Here is a 21,358-nt window from a genome sequence, read left to right as displayed (position 1 = left end):
AAATAATGGATTTATTCTCAAATGGAAGGGAGATGCCATTTTAAAAGCTATTCCACATTATAACTCCAGTAGACAATCACAAGTGTAATGTTATAAGGGGATATTATCAAGGGATGATGTTTACATTGAAAATTTCCATCTTGAATACCACCAGAAGAAGAATTAAATGTATGCTAGTCTTCCTCCTACCCATTGCAGGAATATCCTCAAGAGAAAGCTTACAGATGATTTTTTAATGTCGTGATTTTAACTACTGTGAACCATAGCATGCTTCTGTTTGAAATTAGTCACCCATTGCCAATGACTTTTTTTTAAAGATTTTATGTATTTATTTGAGATAGAGAAAGAGCATGAGTGGGGGAGGGGGAGGGTCAGAGGGAGAGGGAGAAGCAGACTCCCCACTGAGCAAAGAGCCCAAGGCCTGGCTCCATCCCAGAACCTGGATCATGACTTGAGTGGAAGGCAGACACTTAAGCAACTGAGCCACCTAGGTGCCCCACCAATGATTATTGAGCATACTATTCTCACTTGTTTCTTACTGCCTTGTAAAGATATTTTGATTAAAAAAAAAAAAACGAAAAAACCCTCAAGTCATCTAATTTAGGCTGTGTTCCAAGTATTTTAAAATTAAAGTCAGGCTAAGGGTGCTTGGGTGGCTCAGTCAGTTAAGCGTCTGCCTTCAGCTCAGGTCATGATCCCAGGGTCCTGGGATCAAGCCCTCCATCAGACTCCTTGCTGAGCAAGGAGCCTGCTTCTCCTTCTCCCTCTGCCTGCATCTCCCCCAGCTTGTGCTCTCTCTGTCAAGTAAATAAATAAAATCTTTTTTTTTAAGAATCTTTTTTTTTAAAGATTTTATTTATTTATTCATAAGAGACAGAGAGAGAGAGAGGCAGTGGGAGAAGCAGGCTCCCCGCTGAGCAGGGAGCCCGATGCGGGACTCGATCCCAGGACCCTAGGATCATGACCCGAGCCGAAGGCAGACGTCTACCCATCTGAGCCACCCAGGCGCCCCTAAATAAAATCTTAAAAAAAACTAAAGTCAGGCTATTTTTAACAAAACCCATTTTATCTGGCAACCATATTGGGAGATTATCCAGCTGTCCACCTGTGTGTCCTAAGCATCTCCTTGGCTAATCCAATCTGAAGGTGCTCTTAAGAGTTTCTCTACAAGTCTTCCTTGTGCGTACTGTTCATTCTCCTTGTAGCCATCTATATATTTACAGAAAATACCCAGCATAACTCCACTGTTAACAGATTTCAAAAAAACAATGCCACAAGGGACTATCAAAAAGTAACAACATACTCATTCTCTCTTATATTTTCTAATTTTTATTAGGCTCCGCTCAATGTGTTTCACATTGGCTTTCTGAAAGGTTTGTTGTTTGATGAAGTTTTGTGAATCAGAAGAGTTCTTGGGATGTTGTTACCATGATAACATATGCCTTCAGATAAAATTCTGGACTCCTGGCTGTTTAGGGTTCATCTGGAGGGAAAGAAATATTATTTGCAAAAGAAGCATGCAAAATAGAACCATCTTTTAATTAAACTGATTCAATAGTTGCTATGTCTATGACATTCATTATTACATTTTACATTTCAAATACTTCTTTGAGGATTTTAGGCTCATTTCAGTTCAGCCAACTGAATATTCTATGTGCAGCTAGAAAATGGTGCTTTTAATTAACACCAACAAATATTCATAGTTTTGTAAAATCAAAGAAATAACCTATTTTTATTGACATGTGCTAATTTCAGAAACATATGTTAGAAAGATGAAGTCCAAAGGAACACAATTGTAATGAGGAGTCACTTTTGGTGATATTATGATACCTAATTGTTATCAGTGTGGGCAAAGTATTAGTCATGTTAGTCATGTTTGCTTTAATTTTTGCATCTGATATATTTTTATGTTAGTTTATTTTTATGGAGAAGTTTAGAAATCAAACTTTAACAGTCATTACCTATATATTGTTTAGATATTTTCATATATATTACCTTTATGATTTAAAACATTTTTTGTGAATTGATTTTTTAAAAATTGCTGTTTTCTTACATTTTTACATTTACCCTAATTCTTCAGAATTCTCATTCCATGAAAATCCATGCAAAATTCTCCAAATTCTCATTCTGCTTTGGTTTGTATGTGAGGCAATACGGCTGTTGAATTATATGAGTAGCTTGTAAAAAAAAGAATTATTTTTGGGGCGCCTGGGTGGCTCAGTCGTTAAGTGTCTGCCTTCGGCTCAGGTCATGATCCCAGGGTCCTGGGATTGAGCCCTACATCCGGCTCCCTACTCTGTGGGAAGCTTACTTCTCCCTCTCCCACTCCCCCTGCTTGTGTTCCCTCTCTCACTGTGTCTCTCTCTGTCAAATAAATAAATAAAATCTTTAAAAAAAAAGAAAGAATTATTGAGAATTAATTATTATTTTCAAACAATTACTTATTAAAAAAACAAGTACCACTTTTGAGAATTTTTTGGGTATGAGATTATATAATTATTCTTAATTTTTATATGTCAAAAAAGTGAGAATTGTCTTTAATCAGCAGTGGAATATTCCTGTCATTGTACATTGATTCTTGGAGAGTGCATTAAAGACATGTCTTAGACAGTGTCATATATCTGAGGATCATGGGTAGATTCAAGAGATTATCCAGCTGTCCTGATACTGAAGAAAAACCCTTTCTAAAAACACTTGTAGTGCTAACATTTTGGTATTATTTTCTTTAAGAAATATTAAAACAGCACTTTAATATCTGTTTATATAATTGCACATCCAGATATTTCCCACTTATACTGGAAGTTCATTAGAATAATTTTTTTAGAAAAAGTAATTGAAATATTTAGCTATAATTTTTTCATTAAAATATAAATATAGAAGGCTAGATTAATCAGGAAAATGAAGCATGAATTTCCAAAAAGAGGTGCTAACGGATGAAGTTATCTCAGTAAATTAATGTACCTTCCATTGTATAATGGAAGCACAGAGCTCTGCATCAGGCAGAGACTGAACAAGTAGAAAGTTAAATAATTGAGCACTACATGGTTTAATCTTAGATACTTCCTATTTATGTCTTAGTCAAAATGATTGTTTTTCTGTGTGTCTTTTTAATATCCTAACAGAATTTATTTATTTGACAAATGCATTTAACTTGGCATATCCGATCACTCCCTGGAGATTTAAGCTGTCTTGCATGCCAACAAATACAACCTATGACTTCCTCTTGCCAACCGGAATCTCAAAGAACACTTCCAATCTGAGTGAACATTATGAGGCAGTTGTCGAAGCTAAATTGAATTCGAGTACTACCTACTTTTCTAACTTATCTTCCAAAACAACTTTCCACTGTTGCTTTTGGAGCAAGGAAGATAAAAACTGTTCTGTACATGCAGACAACATTGAAGGGAAGGCATTTGTTTCAACAGTGAATTCTTTAGTTTTTCAACAGATAGGTAAGTATATTGATGTTCCAAGCATTACCTATTAACTGTTTTAAACAAAATGTTTTCATTCTCTGAAACCTGTATGAAATAGATGTAATATGGATGGGATTCTTAATACATATCATCATTTTATATAGTAATAAAATTATGATTCATCATGTGACCAAACTAATGAGCCCCAAATTATTTTATATCTTATAAAAATGCAATGAGGGAACTTTTTTTTACCTATAAATCCATTTCTTGTAACCTTCTAAATTTGCTTTAAAATAGAAAAAGCACACCTCATTTTGTTGAATAGATAAAATATTCAAAATATTCAACCTTTGGGGGTGCCTGGGTGGCTCAGTAGGTTAAGTGTTTGCCTTCAGCTCAGGTCATGATCTCAGGGTCCTGGGATTGAGCCCCTTGTCGGGCTCCCTGCTCAGTGCGGAGTCTGTTTCTCCCTCTCCCTCTGCCTTTCCCGGACCCCCGGCTTGTGTTCTCTGTCTGTCTGTCTGTTTCTAATAAATAAATAAAATCTTGAAAAAATATTCAGCTGTTGAATTCAATTTTAAAACACTTATGAATAATATTTGTTCAAGCGAGGAATCTCTCTGTAGCCAATTATGTATTTTAAATCAAGGGGTGTTTTGTTGTTTAAGTATAATGCATACTGAATGTGGCTAGGGTAGTTAGTAATTCTGCATCTGGAAATCAAAACCAAAAAATTATTTCCAAGCCTTCTGGAAAAGCTAACAGAGCAGAGTCAATTGATTCAGTAATACAAAGAGACCTACAATATGAAAACAGAGGCACACATAAGTATAGCACTCCTATAAAGAGTTAATCAGAATTTCTCACTCTCAACATTATTAACATTTTGGGCCAGACAATTCTTGGTTATGGCGGCTGTTCTGTGCATTGTAGGATGTTTAGCAACATCCCTGGCTTCTGCCTCTTAGATATCAGTAGCTCCTTCCCCAAAACATATCTCCAAACATTGTCAGATGCCCCCGAGGGCCAAATTGCCCCTGGTTGAGTATCACTGATTAGATGGAAGAAACATTCCAGTTTATTGAAATCAGCTTAGGAATAAGAATAAAGCATAAATATACAATAAAATCAGAGTTTTAAAACAAGTTAGTAGTAATAACTCCTAGTGTCTCCAAATGATTCTATGGCCTTTAATTAATACAATTCATTTAATTTTAAATGAGGCATTTTTTTTTTCATTTGTAGGGGAACTTAGCCATTTGGCGATTATTAAATATACCAAGGATGAATTTAATAAGGCAGGGTCTTTGTGATGAGCTTTGAAATGATCAAAAAATCTTAGTACTTTCTTCAGTTTTCAAAAGGAGTGATTATGATGCTGTAGATTTAAATTTTACACATAAATAAAGCTTGCATAACTAGTCACTTCTTAGTGAGTTTAACTAAAATTAGTAGGTTAAGTGGTGGTTACTGAGGATTTCAACTGATTATTCTACCAGGCATGCTGTTTACTTCATAAGGGCTCAACAGTGTTGTAAAATCCCTACCAGCTAGAAATCCTTCGGGTTTGGGGAAATATGTTAGCATTGTTTTACGTTAGCCATTATTTCTAGTTTTTGCTATTCTTGCTTTTTAAATTACAAATCACCAATAATTTATTACCAGGTGAGTTTTTCAGTGCATGGTGAAGTACACTTGCATCAGTTGTATTTGGGGCCTATAATATTACAATAACAAGAATTTAAGACATGAATCATAGTTCACATGTGAATCACTGTGCTTTTATTGCTAAAGCAGACACATAAATACTGCTCCACATTTGCTGGTACCTTGATATTGAATATTTTCTTTTCTCCTGGAAAGCAAGCATGAACTGAGCTAGGTGACTTTTGAGGTCTTTTTGTCCTACTTAAGTAGTTCAAGATTTTTAAAAAAAAAAAGTTTGAGAATTTAACTGTCTTATTTTACCTAAAAGGAAACTGGGGGCCTCAGGAGCTAAGTGACTTGGGCAGATACATAACCACAGGTTAGAGCTGGTTCTTTTTCTCTCAGAATAGGTAATGGAAATTGTATCAGAACACTGGTAAATTTAATTTAGTTCTTCTCTTTCACTGAGTTGTTCAGAATGTTTTTCAGATTTAATGTAGTTTATTTTTAATTCAGGTGCAAACTGGAACATACAGTGCTGGATGAAAGAGGACTTGAAATTATTCATCTGTTATATGGAGACATTATTTAAGAATCCTTTCAAGACTTATGACCTGAAGGTCCACCTTTTATATATTCTGTAAGTACCAAATAAATTAATTTGGAAATTTCGACAACACAATTTTTTTTTAATGCAAGAGCTTTCGTATACAAAAGTGGATTATGAAAACTTATATTTCCTTTTGCATGTATGTACATTTCTAGAAGGCAGTTTTATATATTTTTCATGCAGTATTCATCTCTATTAGGTTTCCTCTTTGCTCCTCCTGTTGATTAAGGTAGCAAGCCACTGCAGTTATGGATGGGCATATTCTGAAAGAAGGATGAACTCAGTTCAGGGGTCTTAGATATTTGAGTGAGGGGAAAAAGTTATTATACATTTCTTTTTCAGGTAGATTTTTTTCTCATCTTTGATCATTTCATTAGCTTAAAAATATAAGTGCTCAATATTTATTTGTGTGGCTAGAGAGCCAAGATGGTGGTTTTAAATAGCCATACACTTATAATTCCAGCTAAGACATCATTCAAGTTTTCTAAAAACTCTAGTGATAATACATATCATTTCTATGTGAATTTTAGCTCTTTAAAATTTTTTTTCTAATTCTTTTCTGTGATGCTTAAGGAGAAAGAGACTAATTTCTTTCAGTTCTACAGTTTTTGCGATCATACCATTGAGGGGTGATGTACTAGAAACTGTCCATATAAACATGAGTCAAGATAGGAAGTAGAATGGTGGTTACCGGGGACTAAGGGTGGGGGTAATGGGGAGTTCTTGTTTAAATAGTGCAGAGTTTCAGTTTGGGACGGTGAGAAGAGTTCTGAAGCTGGATGGTGGTGATGATTACCCGACCATGTGAATATACTACTGTCACTGACTGTACACTCAAAATGGTAAATTTTATGTTATGTAAATTTTAAATAAAATAATTATATTAATTATATATTTAGAACAATCATATTTTAAATTAAAATAATTTATTTTTTTAATTTAAATTCAATTAGCCAGCATATAATATATCCTTGTAAATTAAAATAATTTTAAAAAAGAAACTTAAAGATGTTAAAAAAAGAAGAGTTGTGATCTCTGTCTTGGAGGCATCACAGGCTAGTGGTTGGGGCAGACATGCACATGGCTTCAGTTTTAGTGGTTACTGTTGTATGTTGGGTAGGTACATGAAACCGTGGGAGCACAAGATTGCTGTGGAAGCCTTAGGTGGGGTCTAGTGCCGCTGAATTCTAGATGACCCTGGAAGCCCCTACTAGCCCCTGCTTCTTTGTGCAATTCTCTTTAGGGCCAAGGTCCAGAATGGGACTATCTGGTGAAAACGTGCTCCTAGCTGCCATTGTTTGAGCTGTACGAAATGTTAGATTTTCCAGACAAATGCTGGGCAGCCAGGAAACCCTGATACATGTTCACAACAGAAATGACTGAGCTATAGATCTCTAGAGGCCCACAAAGTAACTGAGGTTGTAAAGTGGGAAGGTTGGAGTAATAATTGGTAAAGCACAGCCAAGGGTGGACATTTAAAGGACAGGAAAGAATGAGCTTATTTCGAGTCTGTAGATAATGACCCAGCAAGGGGAGAAAGGTTGAAGATAGGGTGGGAGGGGACCCATTCAAGATCTATGACAGAGAGTGAATATGTAAATAAGCAAGTTCCAGGAAAAGAGCACAGATGGAAGGTTCGTCTCAAAATGAAGGAGGCTCACTTCAACTGTAAGTAATGAGGAAAGAAAGGAAGCGCTCTTTTGGATGGAGATATATTTGAAATTTGGAGTAGAAAATTTCCTGCTTTATTGAGCAAAATAGATTTTAGCTCAGAGAAAAGAATTCCTTTGCAATGTAGCACATTCCTACGATGACCTAAATATTTTGGATGGTGATCAGAAATTCTCTGGGTGCCTATTCAAGACAATTTCAAACATTATCAGGAAGCTAGGGCAGTGTGTTTGGGGTTAAAGCACTGTGGCTATGTGTAAGGATTTAAATTTTATTATGTATAGGTTATAGTTATGTCTTGAGGTATGCATTTTCAGAAAAAGATACACATGAATATATCAGAACATTACAAAATTGCATAGTAACTTAACTACAGCTGAGAATTTTCACTTCACTTCACTCAGCCAAGTAGCCACTGGTCTATTCATCTAAATTGTCAGACCCAGAAAAATGAGAAAATAATGATACATTAACTAGATTTTTAACTTGTTCATATGATGAATTTAGCAGATTCTTTTGACCTGCTTTTATTTTATTATTATTATTATTATTATTTTTAGAAAGGGAGAGAGAGAAGGTGGGGGAGGTACAGAGGAAGAGGGAGAGAGAGAATCTTTTTTTTTTTTTAAATATTTTATTTATTTACTTGACAGAGAGAGAAACAGGAGAGAGGGAACACAAGCAGGGGGAGTGGGAGAGGGAAAAGCAGGCTTCCCGCCAAGCAGGGAGCCCGATGCTGGGCTTGATCCCAGAACCCTGGGATCATGACCTGTGCCAAAGGCAGACGCTTAATGGCTGAGCCACCCAGGGGCCCCAGGGAGAGAGAATCTTAAGCAGGCTTCATGCCCAGCATGGAGCCCGACTCAGGGCACCATCTCACGACCCTGAGATCATGACCTGAGCGGAAATCTTAACTGGCTGAGCCACCCAGGCTCCCTGACCTGCTTTTATTTTGAACTCAGGTTTCTAAAAATATCAGCACAAGAAAACTTATCATAATTGCATGCAATTTGAGAAACATTGTGGGTTTTTTTCTTTCCCCCCCCCCCACATTAATTGTTCTCTCCTTTATACAATTTGGTTAATATGTCCATTTTACCACATTGTTACATGCTGTTTCTGTCTTGAATTCTGTTGTGTGCATCTTTGGGCACTATGTCTCCAAATAATTTAAATAGGAAATTTCATATTAGGAGGAAGAGATGGTCAGTATAATGAACAAGACCTCCATGGGAGGGAAAATGCATAAAGGTCGTTACTGTAAGAAGAATTTTTAAATCAATATCCCCTTCTCCAGACATTAGAGAATTCTTGAGAGAAATCTTTCAAATGCTTCCATGTGTAAATAAGTATGTTTTTTAAAAGAACTAAAACCTAATGTTTATAAGGGATTTAAAGCCCTATGAATATGTCCCATAAGGGAAAGCATTGTTTGAGCTCAGATATTAATGTTTGTAAAGAATCCAAAAGGAGAGATACCATAGAAATGTGCTATTTATAACTGCTTTATCTTTGACCTGGAAGAGAAATCCTTTTCTTCCATTATGAGATGTCTACTGTGTGCACCAGCCACTGAGCTGAGGGTGGGCAACCATGTTGAACAGCTCAGACACAGCCCTTGCCCTCCTGGAGCTAACAGTGAAGACGAGGAGCATAACAAAGTTTGAAATCACTTTGGTGAAATAAACACAAGGACTTGTGAAAACATATACAGACAGGCAGCAGAAGTATCTGTCTGGATTACGAGGGGACACAGGATGAACCAGGTAGAGTGAGGAGCATTTGCAAGGTCCCACAGTCACATCTGAACATTTGAGGACATGAAAAGGTAAGTCTGGTTGGGTTATAAAGCTGGGGAATGGTGAGAAATGGAGATGGATGAATAAGTAAGGGTCATCCAAGGGACTTCTGTAACTGCCAACCCCTGCTTTACTTTTTCTCTTTACTATTCCCATCAGCATTCTTGGTGATTTCCATGTCCATATAGATGATCTTCAATTTCTTGAAGGCTTTACTTTCCCTATTCTTGTTTCTTCACCCCATGTAGTTCACCCATTCTCGTGGACCTACTCCAGACCTTGCCATTACTGGTAAGCATGCTCTGTCTGTAATTTCAGTTTCAAGGATCCCACTCTCTGACCATCTCCCCTTCCTCCTAACCTTAGCCTTATTCCCTCTATTACCTCAACCTCAGGAATAATTCTCTGTGTTTCTTGGCTCTGCCTTCTGAGTTTCTTTTTCCTGAAGGGCTGCACATCTCTGCAGTGGAGGGGAGGTGTTCCTCAGCATGCCTCCTGTCAGCACAGTTTGGGAATCCAATGGCTTCGTTTCATTTTGTACCCTTTCAGTCTGAGCTAGTAGTGTTTCTGCTACCATGTTCTCTCACAAGAACACACAGCCTCCTGTGAATCTCACTGGGGTTCACCCCATTAGATAAAAGCCCAAAGATCTCTTAGAGATAAGCCCTCCTCTACCTTCTCTTTGATCTTTGCTTGGAAGCCATTTTCTGGCGGTGACATCTTCGCCATCTCTAACAGCTAGGCATCTCGCAGCTCTCAAGTCTTGGTTTCTTGTGTTTAACAGCCCTTTGCTCAATGTGTAGCTCTCCTCTTGTGGCAAGAAGAAACCAAGAGGCCACCTTCAAACACCTGCCTGGCAATTTCCTGCAGCAGATCGCCCATTTCAGGAGGCACACGCTATGTGAGACTTAGCTTTCTGCCCCTACATAAGATTCTCTTTCCTCCAGTTTCCAGTGCATGTTCCTCACTTCCTCTTGTGCCCTCACTGGCAGTATCCTCAAACTCCACATTTCCACTCGAGTCTATTCAAGGCAATTTAGGCTTTCTTTAGCATGCTTCTCCAAATTGTTCCAGCCTCTGTCTGTCACCTGGTTCTAAAGCCACTCTCACATTTTTAGGTGTATTTGTATGGCAGCATCCCATTTCCAGGTACCAATACCTGCCTTGGTTATCTATGCTATATAATAAGCTACCCCAAGTTTAGTGGCTTAAAACAACAATCATTTATCATCTCATGGGCCATGTGGGTCAGGAATCCAGGTGCAGCTTAGCTGGGGACATGTGCCTCGAGGTCTTTCATAAGGTTGCAATGAAGATGTCAGCTAGAACTGCAGTTATTTCAAGGCTTAATTTCAGGAGAATCTGTTCCCGGGCTTCCGACTTCCTCATGGGCCATTGGACGGAAGGCCTTAGTTCCTCCCCGGCTGGGACTGGAGGTCTCCTTCATTTGCTTGTCATGTGGATTTCTCCATAGGGTACACTACAACCTGGCTGCCGGCTTCCCTGAGAGAGAGCCAGAGACACTCCCTGATGACCTTGCTTTTGACTGTCAGCAGGAAGACAGGAGCAGGGGAGAGGTTCTCTTATAATTGCTTTCTCACCCAAACCTACCAGGCTGCTCATATCAGTGCCCACACAGTATCCTTTTCTTCTTTAATCATGGATGAGTTCTCTGTGCTCCAATCTAAAGTGAACATTTTCTCATGTGTTTTGAGTCCCATCCCCTGTAGTTTACTCAAGGACTTGGCCCTTGCAATTATCCCCTCTCTTTCTTGCATTATCGTTTTCTTCTCAGCTGATAACATGCTGTAATAACTCCCATTTAAGACATAGATCACACAGTCCATCAAGTCACCACCCCATTTCACTGCTTCCTTTAAAGAAAATCAAGTTTTGAATGATTTGAATATATTATATTTTCAGAAGTTAATATATAAAGTCAACAAAAATGGCTTCTGGCCATTTTTGGGAATAATACAGTCTGGGATTACTCTTCTGTCATAAACAACTAGAGAACTTGATAAAATGTAAGAAACATCTACTTCCAGATATGGGACAAAAGCCGAACAGATCTGTTATTCCTAAGAAAAGGAAACAAAATGAGTCCTGAATTAGTCTTTCTGGACTAGAGGCAATTTCCAGAACCTGGCACAGGGCTGGGAAACTCAAGTGGATCCCGGTGATATTGCTGGATCAAGGAGACAGAGATAGGAGTTCAGAGAGTATAAGGAGGCTTGAATTTGTGGGGCAGATTATTTGAAGCAGGGAGTTCACAGAATTAGTACTGGGGTCCCCTTGACTGATTACCAATCTGCACATGATGTTGGGTAAGAAACACTAAGTTGGGCAAGAAACACTAGGAAGAGAACAATCACCAGGAACTATAAGCTAAACAATTCTCAAAAGTTACATAGGACCAGGATAATTAAAGTTTCTACCAAGCAGATTGGTGAATATCAATGACAGTCAGTAGAAACCCCATAATAGCCACATTCTAAAAGTGGGGCCAAATTAGCCCTAGAGTCAAGGCTACTCTCTCCCCAAAAGAACTTGAAAGAAAAAAGGTTCAAACTGGTGTCTAAGTAACTTAACTGACTGCCAGAACAAAATCCAACATTCTTTAAAGCAGAACAATACAATTCAACACCCAAAAATGTAATATTCACAATGTCTGGCATCTAGTAAAAAAATACTACACATGGGAAGGAACAGGAAAATGTAACCCCTAGCCAGGAGGAGAAAAAAAATCAGTCAATAGAAACAGATCCAGAAATGACAGGGATAATAAAAGTAGCAGGCAAGGATGACATTACCATGTTCCACATGCTCAAGAATATAAAGGAAAACATGAACACGAGGAGAGAAATTACTTGGGTAGCATTGTTTCTGGACCCTCTCAGCTACAGAGCTAGTTACGTGTATGTGTATATGCAATACACACATGATGTATATGTATATGCACAAATCTATATTTCTATATCTCTGTGTATACATATATTAAAAGCATGTATTCATACTAATATCTCCCATTTTTTAAGATTTATTTATTTATTTGAGAGAGAGAGAGTGAGAGAGTTGGGGGGGAGCAGAGGGAGAGGGAGAGAGAGAATCTCAAGCAGACTCCCCACTGACCATGGAGCCTAACCCAGGGCCTGATCTCACGAGCCTGAGATCATAACCTGAGCCTAAACCGAGAGCCTGACACTCAACCAACTGAGCCAACTGGGCACCCATAATATCTCCCATTTTAGCCCAAAATCATAGGATCAATTCTAACCTTTTTTCTTTCTTCCTTTCTTCCTTCCATCCCCTCTTTCCCCTCCACTCCCCTCCCCTCCACTCCTTTCCCCCATCCCCTCTCCTCTCCATTTCCTCCTCCACCCTTTCCTTTCCCTTTTCCCTCCCCCTTCCCTCTTTCTTTTTTCTCTTCTTTTTTTTTTTTTTTTCCCAGCAATAAGAAACATGGCTTCCCTTTCCCACAATATCTAACCCGTTTGCTTAGTCCTAGAACACATGTAAAGTAGTTTTGGAATTGCTAACCTATACTACTGTGAAAAACAAGCATACTAACTAGAGTACAATATTTGTTTACACTCATTTTGCCTTTGCTAAGGCTAAAAGTTACATGATCAAAACACCATGTTCCAAAATTTTAATTAGGCTTCCCCTCCCCCAGGGTGCCTGGGTGGCTCAGTCATTAAATGTCTGCCTTCAGCTCAGGTCATGATCCCAGGGTCCTGGGATCGAACCCCACATCAGGCTCCTTGCTCAGCCGGGAGCCTGCTTCTCCCTCTCCCACTCCCCCTGCTTGTGTTCCCTCTCTAGCTGTCTGTCTGTCTCTCTCTGTCAAATAAATAAAATTAAAAAAAAAAAAAGGATTCCCCTCCCCCTCTACCCATGTGGTTATACTATTAACTTGATATACATTAAGGTTCATTTGTTTTGTTTTCTTCTTTTCTTTTTCTCTTTTCTTTCTCCCTTTCATACTTGTTGATTTTCCATTTGTTTGGTAATATCTTACATCTGAAGAGTACTTTGTATTTTATAAAATGCCTCTTAAACTTGTCTCCTTGATGAGATTTATCTAGGCCATTACTTTTCATTTGGGCCTGGTTCATGAGATCTGGAGTGGAGCCAGTAATCTGCATTTTTATCAAGTTCCAGAGGATGCTGATGCTAGTGGTTTGGGGATAACTCTTTGAGAACCAATCTATGGCTCTTGTTGAAAACAGGTTCCTTAGTCCCAGACCTACTGAATTCTCCATGAAGGGTCTAGGAATCTATTTTTAACAAGGCTCCAGGTGATTCTGATCATGAGACTAGTCTGGGATACTAATTTGGTCTTTGAAATTTGGGGGATTGGCAAAGTAGATTTTTTGGGTAACATTTGTATAGATTACCAGTCTGAGATTTAAAATAAGTGACTTGATCAAATGATATACAAAACCAATACTGTTTTAAACAATTCCCATGTATTCATTTGTCCACCATGGTTTGCTCTCAGTTTATGTCACAGTTATGAACTTGCGTGGCGCCCATTTGATGTTATTCCTGTAATAACTTAGCATAGATCTTTGCTTAGAGAAGTTTTAATATATTCGTAGAAAAATAATTCTGGGAACAAATAATATGACCAAAGGTCAGAGGATCGAATGTGCTCTTTCCAAGTTTCATACAAACTTTGCAATTTATGCTCTCATAAATATGAGAAATATCTCATGTTTTCTTCAAGGAAAAAGTAATTTGAAATAATCCTCTAATTCTTTAAAGTTCTGATGTATGGAAATGTTAAGATGATTCAGATTATAATTCTTTTTTAGTTGTGGCCACTAATGTATTAATCCCCTAAATAAAATAATAAAGTGGCCACAGTAACAGGGAAATTTGTCTTGTGATAATAAGACGTCTTGGGTTTAATGAAGTGAGCAAGGAACATGGAAGCACAATACTTCAGACTAGTTTCAGGTCCACATTGTCTCTGAGCCTCACTTTCTTACTTATAAAGTAGGTGATATTAGTTCCCTCATAAGGTATTTTGAAAATTAAATTAGTGATTCCCAAGATGTATATGTAAATTGTAAATATGCTATACAAGGAAATGTGATAATATATTTAATGTGGATTCTCTATTTTTGTGTCCTTTGTCCATCAAGTTCCCACCAGTAGGGAGTATAAAATGTTTCTGGCCAATAGCTAGGATTGAAAATTTTTTCTTTAAGGGCCAGATAGCAAATATTTCAGACTTTGCAGGCCATAAGGTCTTTCTTCCAACCTTGTAGTCATAGTTAATATGTAAATGAATAAGCATTACTACGTTCATGGACACGGAAATTTGAATTTTATGCAATTGCCATGTATCATGGGACATTCTTCCTCTTTTTTTTTTTTTAAACCATTTGAAAATGTAAGAAACCATTCTTAGCTCACAAGCTGTACAAAAAACAGGTGTATTTGGCCTGTGGGCTGTAGTTTCTTCACCCCTGTGTAGAACATTTGAAAATTAGTTTTAGATTGATTTTTAGAGTTTCATAATGAGATTGTCTGTTGGGGTGGTTTGGGAAATTTCTGAATGGAGATGACTTTAAAAAAAAATCACAATTAATGAATTACTAGAATAAACACATATATTACATATAGTCATTATTATAAATATATAGTATATATGTTTTCTTTGTGTATATTGAAATTATAAAGAAATTAACAATGAGATTGATTAAATAGAACACACAACAGTAAAGTGATAGAGAAACCAGATAGTTAATCTAATTGGTAATCAGCCCGATTCTACAAATATCCACTCTATTTAGAAAAAATGGCATTGGCAAGACCATCTACAGTAAGACGGTGTAATTCTAACTTTTCTTTTTGTTTTAAAAAAGAAAAATATCACTAGAATTTTCTGTCCTTTAGAAAGCGTTAGTGAAGAATGTATGCCTTATTTTCTGTTTAGTTTTATTTTTGCTGTAAAATTTGGGAGTTCTTCAATCAAAGCATAATACTGTACAGGCATATTTCTGACATAAATACCACAATTTACTCAATTTGTTCCATACCCTTTTCATAAAAGCTTTTATTTTAATACTCAAAAAATACCTAAAAGGCATAGTGTGATGTTTTCAAAAAATGACATTTCATTGGCTTTGTGAGATTTAGATAAAATTGAAAGTGCTAAGTCATTCCAACTCTAATTCAAAATGTTATTTTATGGGTGTATAGCACTTTAAAGTTTTCAAAAATACTTTTATGTAATTGTCTTTGATATTTACAACAGCATCGTAAAGGGAGATGGGAGATGGTGCAGGCATTTTTCTCTGTTTTACTGATTGTGGAAACCAAGGCTAATAAAGAAGAACTTACCTGTCTGTGGTCTTATGGCTCAAAAGCAAATGGAAGGACTTGATATTAAGTCTTGGTGTTAATTTAGTGTGCTTCTAACAATAATATTATCCCCGACACAGTGCCCAGTAGACTGCTTTGCACGTTGAAAGGACTGTAAATGTTGTTTCTTGATTGATTTATTTTAGGACTAAAGTAATACTGAAGTCTATCTCAGGAAACTTGAAAATCTATCAGAATTCACATTTAATACTAGTGGTGTATGTATGAAAGATTCGGGTCGATTTCATTCACGTTGTATTTATATGTGAATTCTCAGGTATATGCTAGTTAGCAGAGCTGCTAAAGCAGTGCTTTCTCCACACTAATTTTTAATTAGTATATTTAGCACTTACAGTCTTTTCCCTCCAAAAGGACTGCAAGTATTCTGAAGGCAGTGATCATGTCTAAATATTAATACTCCGTTTCCATCCCCAAATTCTTTAAAAAAGATAGAGTGGTTTAGATAGAAGGCAGCAGGTGTTTATGGATGGAATGGGGTGGCTCAAGCAAGACAGGGAAATATTAGTTATCCCTCTCCTCCCCCATGACTCCCCCCACCCCAAACAAGTCTTCTTATTTGCAGCTAGGCTTAGACTCTCCAGGCAACCATGCAGATTGAAAAAAACAACACTAATAAATCAGAAATAACAACTCTGTGTCTTGGTTGCATGCTATTATTCTTTGCGCTTTGAGTTAGGTAATTCAACCCAGCTAGTTATAGGCAGTCACCCACTTAACAATGGTTTGACTTATGATTTAATGGTGTGAAAGCAATACTCATTGAGTAGAGTTTTGAATTTTGATTGTTTCCCAGACTAGTGATATGTGGTAGGATACTCCCTCGTGATGCTGGGCATTGGCAAGTCCTAGTCAGCCCTGTGACCATGAGGGTAAACAACTGATACACTTCCACCATCCTCTCTCTCTCTTTTTTTTAACTCTTGGTATGATATTCAGTAAATTACATAAGATGTTCAAAATTTTATTATAAAATAGGCTTTGTATTAGATGATTTTGCCCACCTGTAGGCTAGTGTGAATGTTCTAAGCATGTTTAAGGGAGGCTAGGCTAAGCTATGACATTCGGTAGGTTAGGTGTATTAAATGCATTTCAACTTAGGATATCTCTAATTTGCGATGAGTTTATCAGGAGGTAACCCATCATAAGTCAAGGAAAAACTACAATTACTTTTTTTTTTAAGATTTTACTTATTTGAGAGAGAGAGAGCGAGAGAGAGCACAAGCAGGGTGGGGCGGGGGGCGGGGGCTGTTGAGCAGAGAGGGAGAAGCAGGCTCCCCGCTGAGCTGGGAGTCGGATGCAGGCTTGATCCCAGGACCCTGAGATCATGACCTGAGTCGAAGGCAGACACTTAACTGACTGAGCCACCCAGGTGCCCCTGCAATTACTTTTTAAGGTTAGCTCATTCATTTGTAGGTTTACAGTGTTAGGCAAAGTATTGCTTAAAAAGTTTTTCCTAAATTTTCTTTTTTGGGTAAACAGCTTTATTGACATAAAATTAATAGACAATAAACTGTACATGTTTACACAGCTTATTATATATTTAAAGTATAAATTGATAAGTTTTTCTATATGAAATCACTCATAAAATCATCACCCTAATAAAGAAAATGTATATATTGCCAATCACAAAATTGCTTCCCGCCCCTTTGTAACCCCACCCGTTGCCTCTACCTGTGGTCCCTATCACCCTCATCACCCTCCACTGTCCCCAGGCAATGAATGACCTGCTTTCTGTTACCGCAGGTTACTTTGTATTTTCTAGGATTTTATATAAATGCAATCATACAGTACTTTTGTCACACTTTCATGCAGCATGATTATTTTGAGAGTCATTAATGTTGTATGCATCCACTAGTAGTTCATTCCTTTCCATTGTGAAGTAGCATTCCATTATATGGATATACCACAATTTGTTTATCCATTCACCTGTTAATGGACATTTGAGTTATTTACAGTTTTTGGCTATTACAAATAAAGCTGCTACAAGTCTCTGTGTTTGTTTGTATATGAGTCTCTGAGAGGACATATACTTTCATTTCTCTTGGATGACCACCTGGGATAGAATGTGTAAATTGTATGATAGGTGTAATTTTAACAACTTAAATATTATTATTTTCCAAAGTTGTATCATTTTACATTCCCACCAGCTGTGGATCAGAGTTCCAATTTCTTCACATCCTTATAAAATTAATTTTTAAAATTTTAGCCATTCTAACATGTGGATAGTGGTATCATTGTGGTTTTAATTTGCATTTCCTGAATAACATATGACCTTGGGCTTCTTTTGACACGCTTATTTTCATTCATTTATCTTCTCTAAGTGCATGGTGAAATCTTTGCCTGTTTTTTAATTGTATTGTTTGTTTTATTATTGAGTTTTGAGAGTTCTTTATATCTTCTGGAGACAAGTCCTTTATCAGATAGATAATTGGGAAATACATTCTCTCAGTCTATGGCTTGTCTTCTTGTTGTTCCATAGTGTCTTACTTTCAAAAAACAGAGTTTTCAATCTTGGTAAGAATCCAGTTTATCAGTTTGTTCTTTTATGGATCATGCTTTTGGTGTTGCATCTATGGAAATGTTACCTTACTGAAGGTAACAAATTTTTGTCCCCATGTTCTCTTCTAGAAGTTTTATGGCTTTAGGTTTTACATTTGTTTTTGTTTTTTTTTTAAAGATTTTACTTATTTATTTGACAGAGAGAGAGACAGTGAGAGAGGGTACACAGCAGGGGGAGTGGGAGAGAGGGAAGCAGGCCTCCCGCTGAGCAGGGAGCCCGATGTGGGGCTCGATCCCAAGACCCTGGGATCATGACCTGAGCTGAAGACAGACGCTTAATGACTGAACCACCCAGGCACCCCTAGGTTTTACATTTGAACTGATGATCCATTTTGAATTAATTTTTGAATCTGGTGTGAGTATGGATTGAAATTTGTTTTGTTTTGTTTTGCATATAGATATCCCATTGTTCTGCACGACTTAATGAAAAGATTACCCTTTCTCCACAGAACTGCTTTTGCACCTCTGTAGAAAGAAGCTGGCTGTCCATATAGGTGTTGGTCTCTATTCTGTTCCATTAATCTATTTTCCTGTCCTTATACTAATACTCTGTTGGCTTGATTATTGTGGTTCATTAGCTATAACTCCTTGTTTTATTATTTTAGTGGTTGCTTTAGGATTTATAATGTAGGTTTTTAACTTAACTACAATCCAACAGATGTACCTCTAAGTAATATTATCGCACTTCATGTATAGTACGAGAACATTAAAACCGCACACTTATGTTACGTCTCTCTCCCCCAAGCTTAGAGCCAGCGTCACACATTATACTTCTACCTGTGTTATAAACCATACACTCCATGGTATTTTTTTTGCTTTAAGCAGTCAGTAGATATTTACCCTTTTAAAGTTATTTTCATTTCTTTTTTTTTTTTGAAGATTTTTTTTATTTATTTGAGAGAGAGAGAGAAAGAGGTAGTGAGAGAGAGCACGAGTGGGGAAGAGAGGGAGAAGCAGACTCCCCGCCGAGCAGGAAGCCGGATGCGGGGCTCCATCCCAGGACCCTGAGATCATGACCTGAGCCGAAGGCAGACGCTTAACTGACTGAGCCACCCAGGCGTCCCAGTTATTTTCATTTCTCTGTGTGGAATCAGATTTCCATCTGCTGTCATTTCCTTTTTGTCTGATGGACTTTCTTTGGCACTTTTCATAATGCAGATCTGATGGTGACAAATTCTTTCAGTTTTGGTATGCCTGAGAAAAGCCTTTATTTCATGTTTATTTTGAAAGGTATTTTCTCTGGGTGTAGAGTTTTAAGATCATAATGCTACTTTCCTTTTGGTACTTGACTATTGCTTCACTCTCTTCTTGCTGCTATTATTTCTAATGCTAACCTGCTTGAACCCTTATCTTTGCGTCTCTGATATAATGTATCCAGTTTTTTCTAGATGCCATTTAAGCTGGATGTCCAGAACAGTTCACCTCAGTTTGGATTTTTGTCGTGTATTTTTGTCACCTATGCTAATATTTAGCTCTTTCTTTTGCACGTAGGCCTGAAGTGTTAGAAGAGTCACCTCTGGTCCCCCAGAAAGGCAGTTTTCAGATTGTTCAGTGCAACTGCAGTGTTCACAACAGCTGTGAATGCCATGTGCCTGTGCCAGCCGCCAAACTCAACCACACTCTCCTTCTGTATTTGAAAATCACGTCTGGTGGAATAAATTTTCAGTCGCCTCTAATGTCGGTTCAACCCATAAATGTTGGTAAGTCGTGCATAAAAAAGGTATTATATCTAAACATCAGCCACACAAACAGGTTAAACATTGCTTACAAAAATTTTCAATAGCTTCTCTTGCTTTGACCAGTGTGGTCAGGACAGCAAATGTAGAATTGGGGAGTATTAAAAGCAGCTTCTAGAATGTTTTAAGAGTAGTATAGATGATCTCTGCAGTTGTAACTTGAATTCTTTCTTTCTTTTTTAAAGATTTACCCATTTATTTTAGAGACAGAGAGAGAGCAGGCATGAGTAGGGGGAGGGGCAGAGAGAGACTCTTCAAGTAGACTCCCCACCGAGCACGGAGCCTGATGAGGGGCTTGATCCCATGAACCATGAGATCATGACCTGAGCCAAAACCAAGAGTCAGACGCTTAACTGACTGAGTCACCTAGGCGCCCCTTAAATTCTTTCTTAAAAATAGTTTTTCTTTCAACCCTGTATCTAATGGATATGTATCGTTCGGTTGTTACTTTTTCGCTTCTCAGGTAACAGTTTCCGAAAATAATTAGGAGCTTGTTTTTTACCTTTATTTATTTATTTTATACCTTTACATATTCCTTCAATAAATATTTCTTAGAAGCTCATGTGTGTCAGCCACTGACCTCGGAGCTGGGGAAACATTGGTGAATGAGACAAAGTTCCTGCCTCAGAAGCCGGAGACAACCAATAGTGAGCAGAGAGAAACAATAAAAAAGTAAACACCTACATAATTTGCTATACAAATCTGATTATAATAAAAACTCAAATAATAGGTAGTGTCCCATATTTTTAATGCAAAGATTCCCAGTTTCTTTTGATCAACTTGAACATAGGATTACAAATGTGAATAATATAGGCAATGTTCACTTAAAGTATTTATTAACTCCGTTTTGTGTGTGTGTTTTATATATAATATAAAATTAAACAGCGTTACTATTTTCCACTTATATTTCTTGAAACCATTATATACCAACTCTTTACATGCATCTTGGCATCGTTGTTTTTGACATTACTAGAGCCAGTTTTCTAGGGATCTCATACAGTTTTCCACACAACTTGACCTTCACTTCTTTCTAAGTTTCTGGGGATATGCCACTATTTGAATCTGCATATGACATCGTATTTTAACATTAGGACGTTCAAATAATTTGTCCTCTAGGGATATATTTGTGGTCTCTGCAACATAATTACAATGATGTCCAAGCAATTCTGTCATGAAGTTATAGCACAGGAAAAATATATATAAAATTTATAAAATATCATTATGTTCTCTTTTTAAAACTAATTCTGTCAGGTGATTTTTAGAAGGATTTAGAACCAGAATTAAATTAAATATTAAAAAAAATAAGATAGTTAAGAGAAGGTGCTGTGATAGACTTTATAAGAAACCTAAAAAGAGGGGCACCTGGGTGGCTCAGTCATTGGGTGTCTGCCTTCGGCTCAGGTCATGATCTCAGGGTCCTGGGATCGAGCCCCGCATAGGGCTCCCTGCTCAGCAGGAAGCCTGCTTCTCCCTCTCCCACTCCCCCTGCTTGTGTTCCCTCTCTTGCTGTGTCTCTCT

At 37.4% G+C, this 21,358-nt stretch overlaps 1 protein-coding gene across 8 annotated transcripts in view; it reads left to right on the top strand.

Moving 5' to 3' along the window:
- The window catches only part of LEPR (leptin receptor), an 82,220-nt gene that overhangs the window by 20,463 nt on the left and 40,399 nt on the right, over window positions 1-21,358 (top strand). For all 8 annotated transcript variants that reach the window (XM_078072996.1, XM_036077713.2, XM_078072995.1 and 5 more), the window contains 3 exons: window positions 3,123-3,452; window positions 5,583-5,706; window positions 19,596-19,804. In XM_078072996.1, coding sequence (XP_077929122.1) covers window positions 3,123-3,452; window positions 5,583-5,706; window positions 19,596-19,804 — 663 coding nt within the window. The remainder of the gene's footprint in view (window positions 1-3,122; window positions 3,453-5,582; window positions 5,707-19,595; window positions 19,805-21,358) is intronic.

The sequence above is a fragment of the Halichoerus grypus genome, chromosome 5, assembly GCF_964656455.1.
Source record: "Halichoerus grypus chromosome 5, mHalGry1.hap1.1, whole genome shotgun sequence".
NCBI lineage: Eukaryota > Metazoa > Chordata > Mammalia > Carnivora > Phocidae > Halichoerus > Halichoerus grypus.
This window is presented reverse-complemented; position numbering and strand designations above follow the sequence as displayed.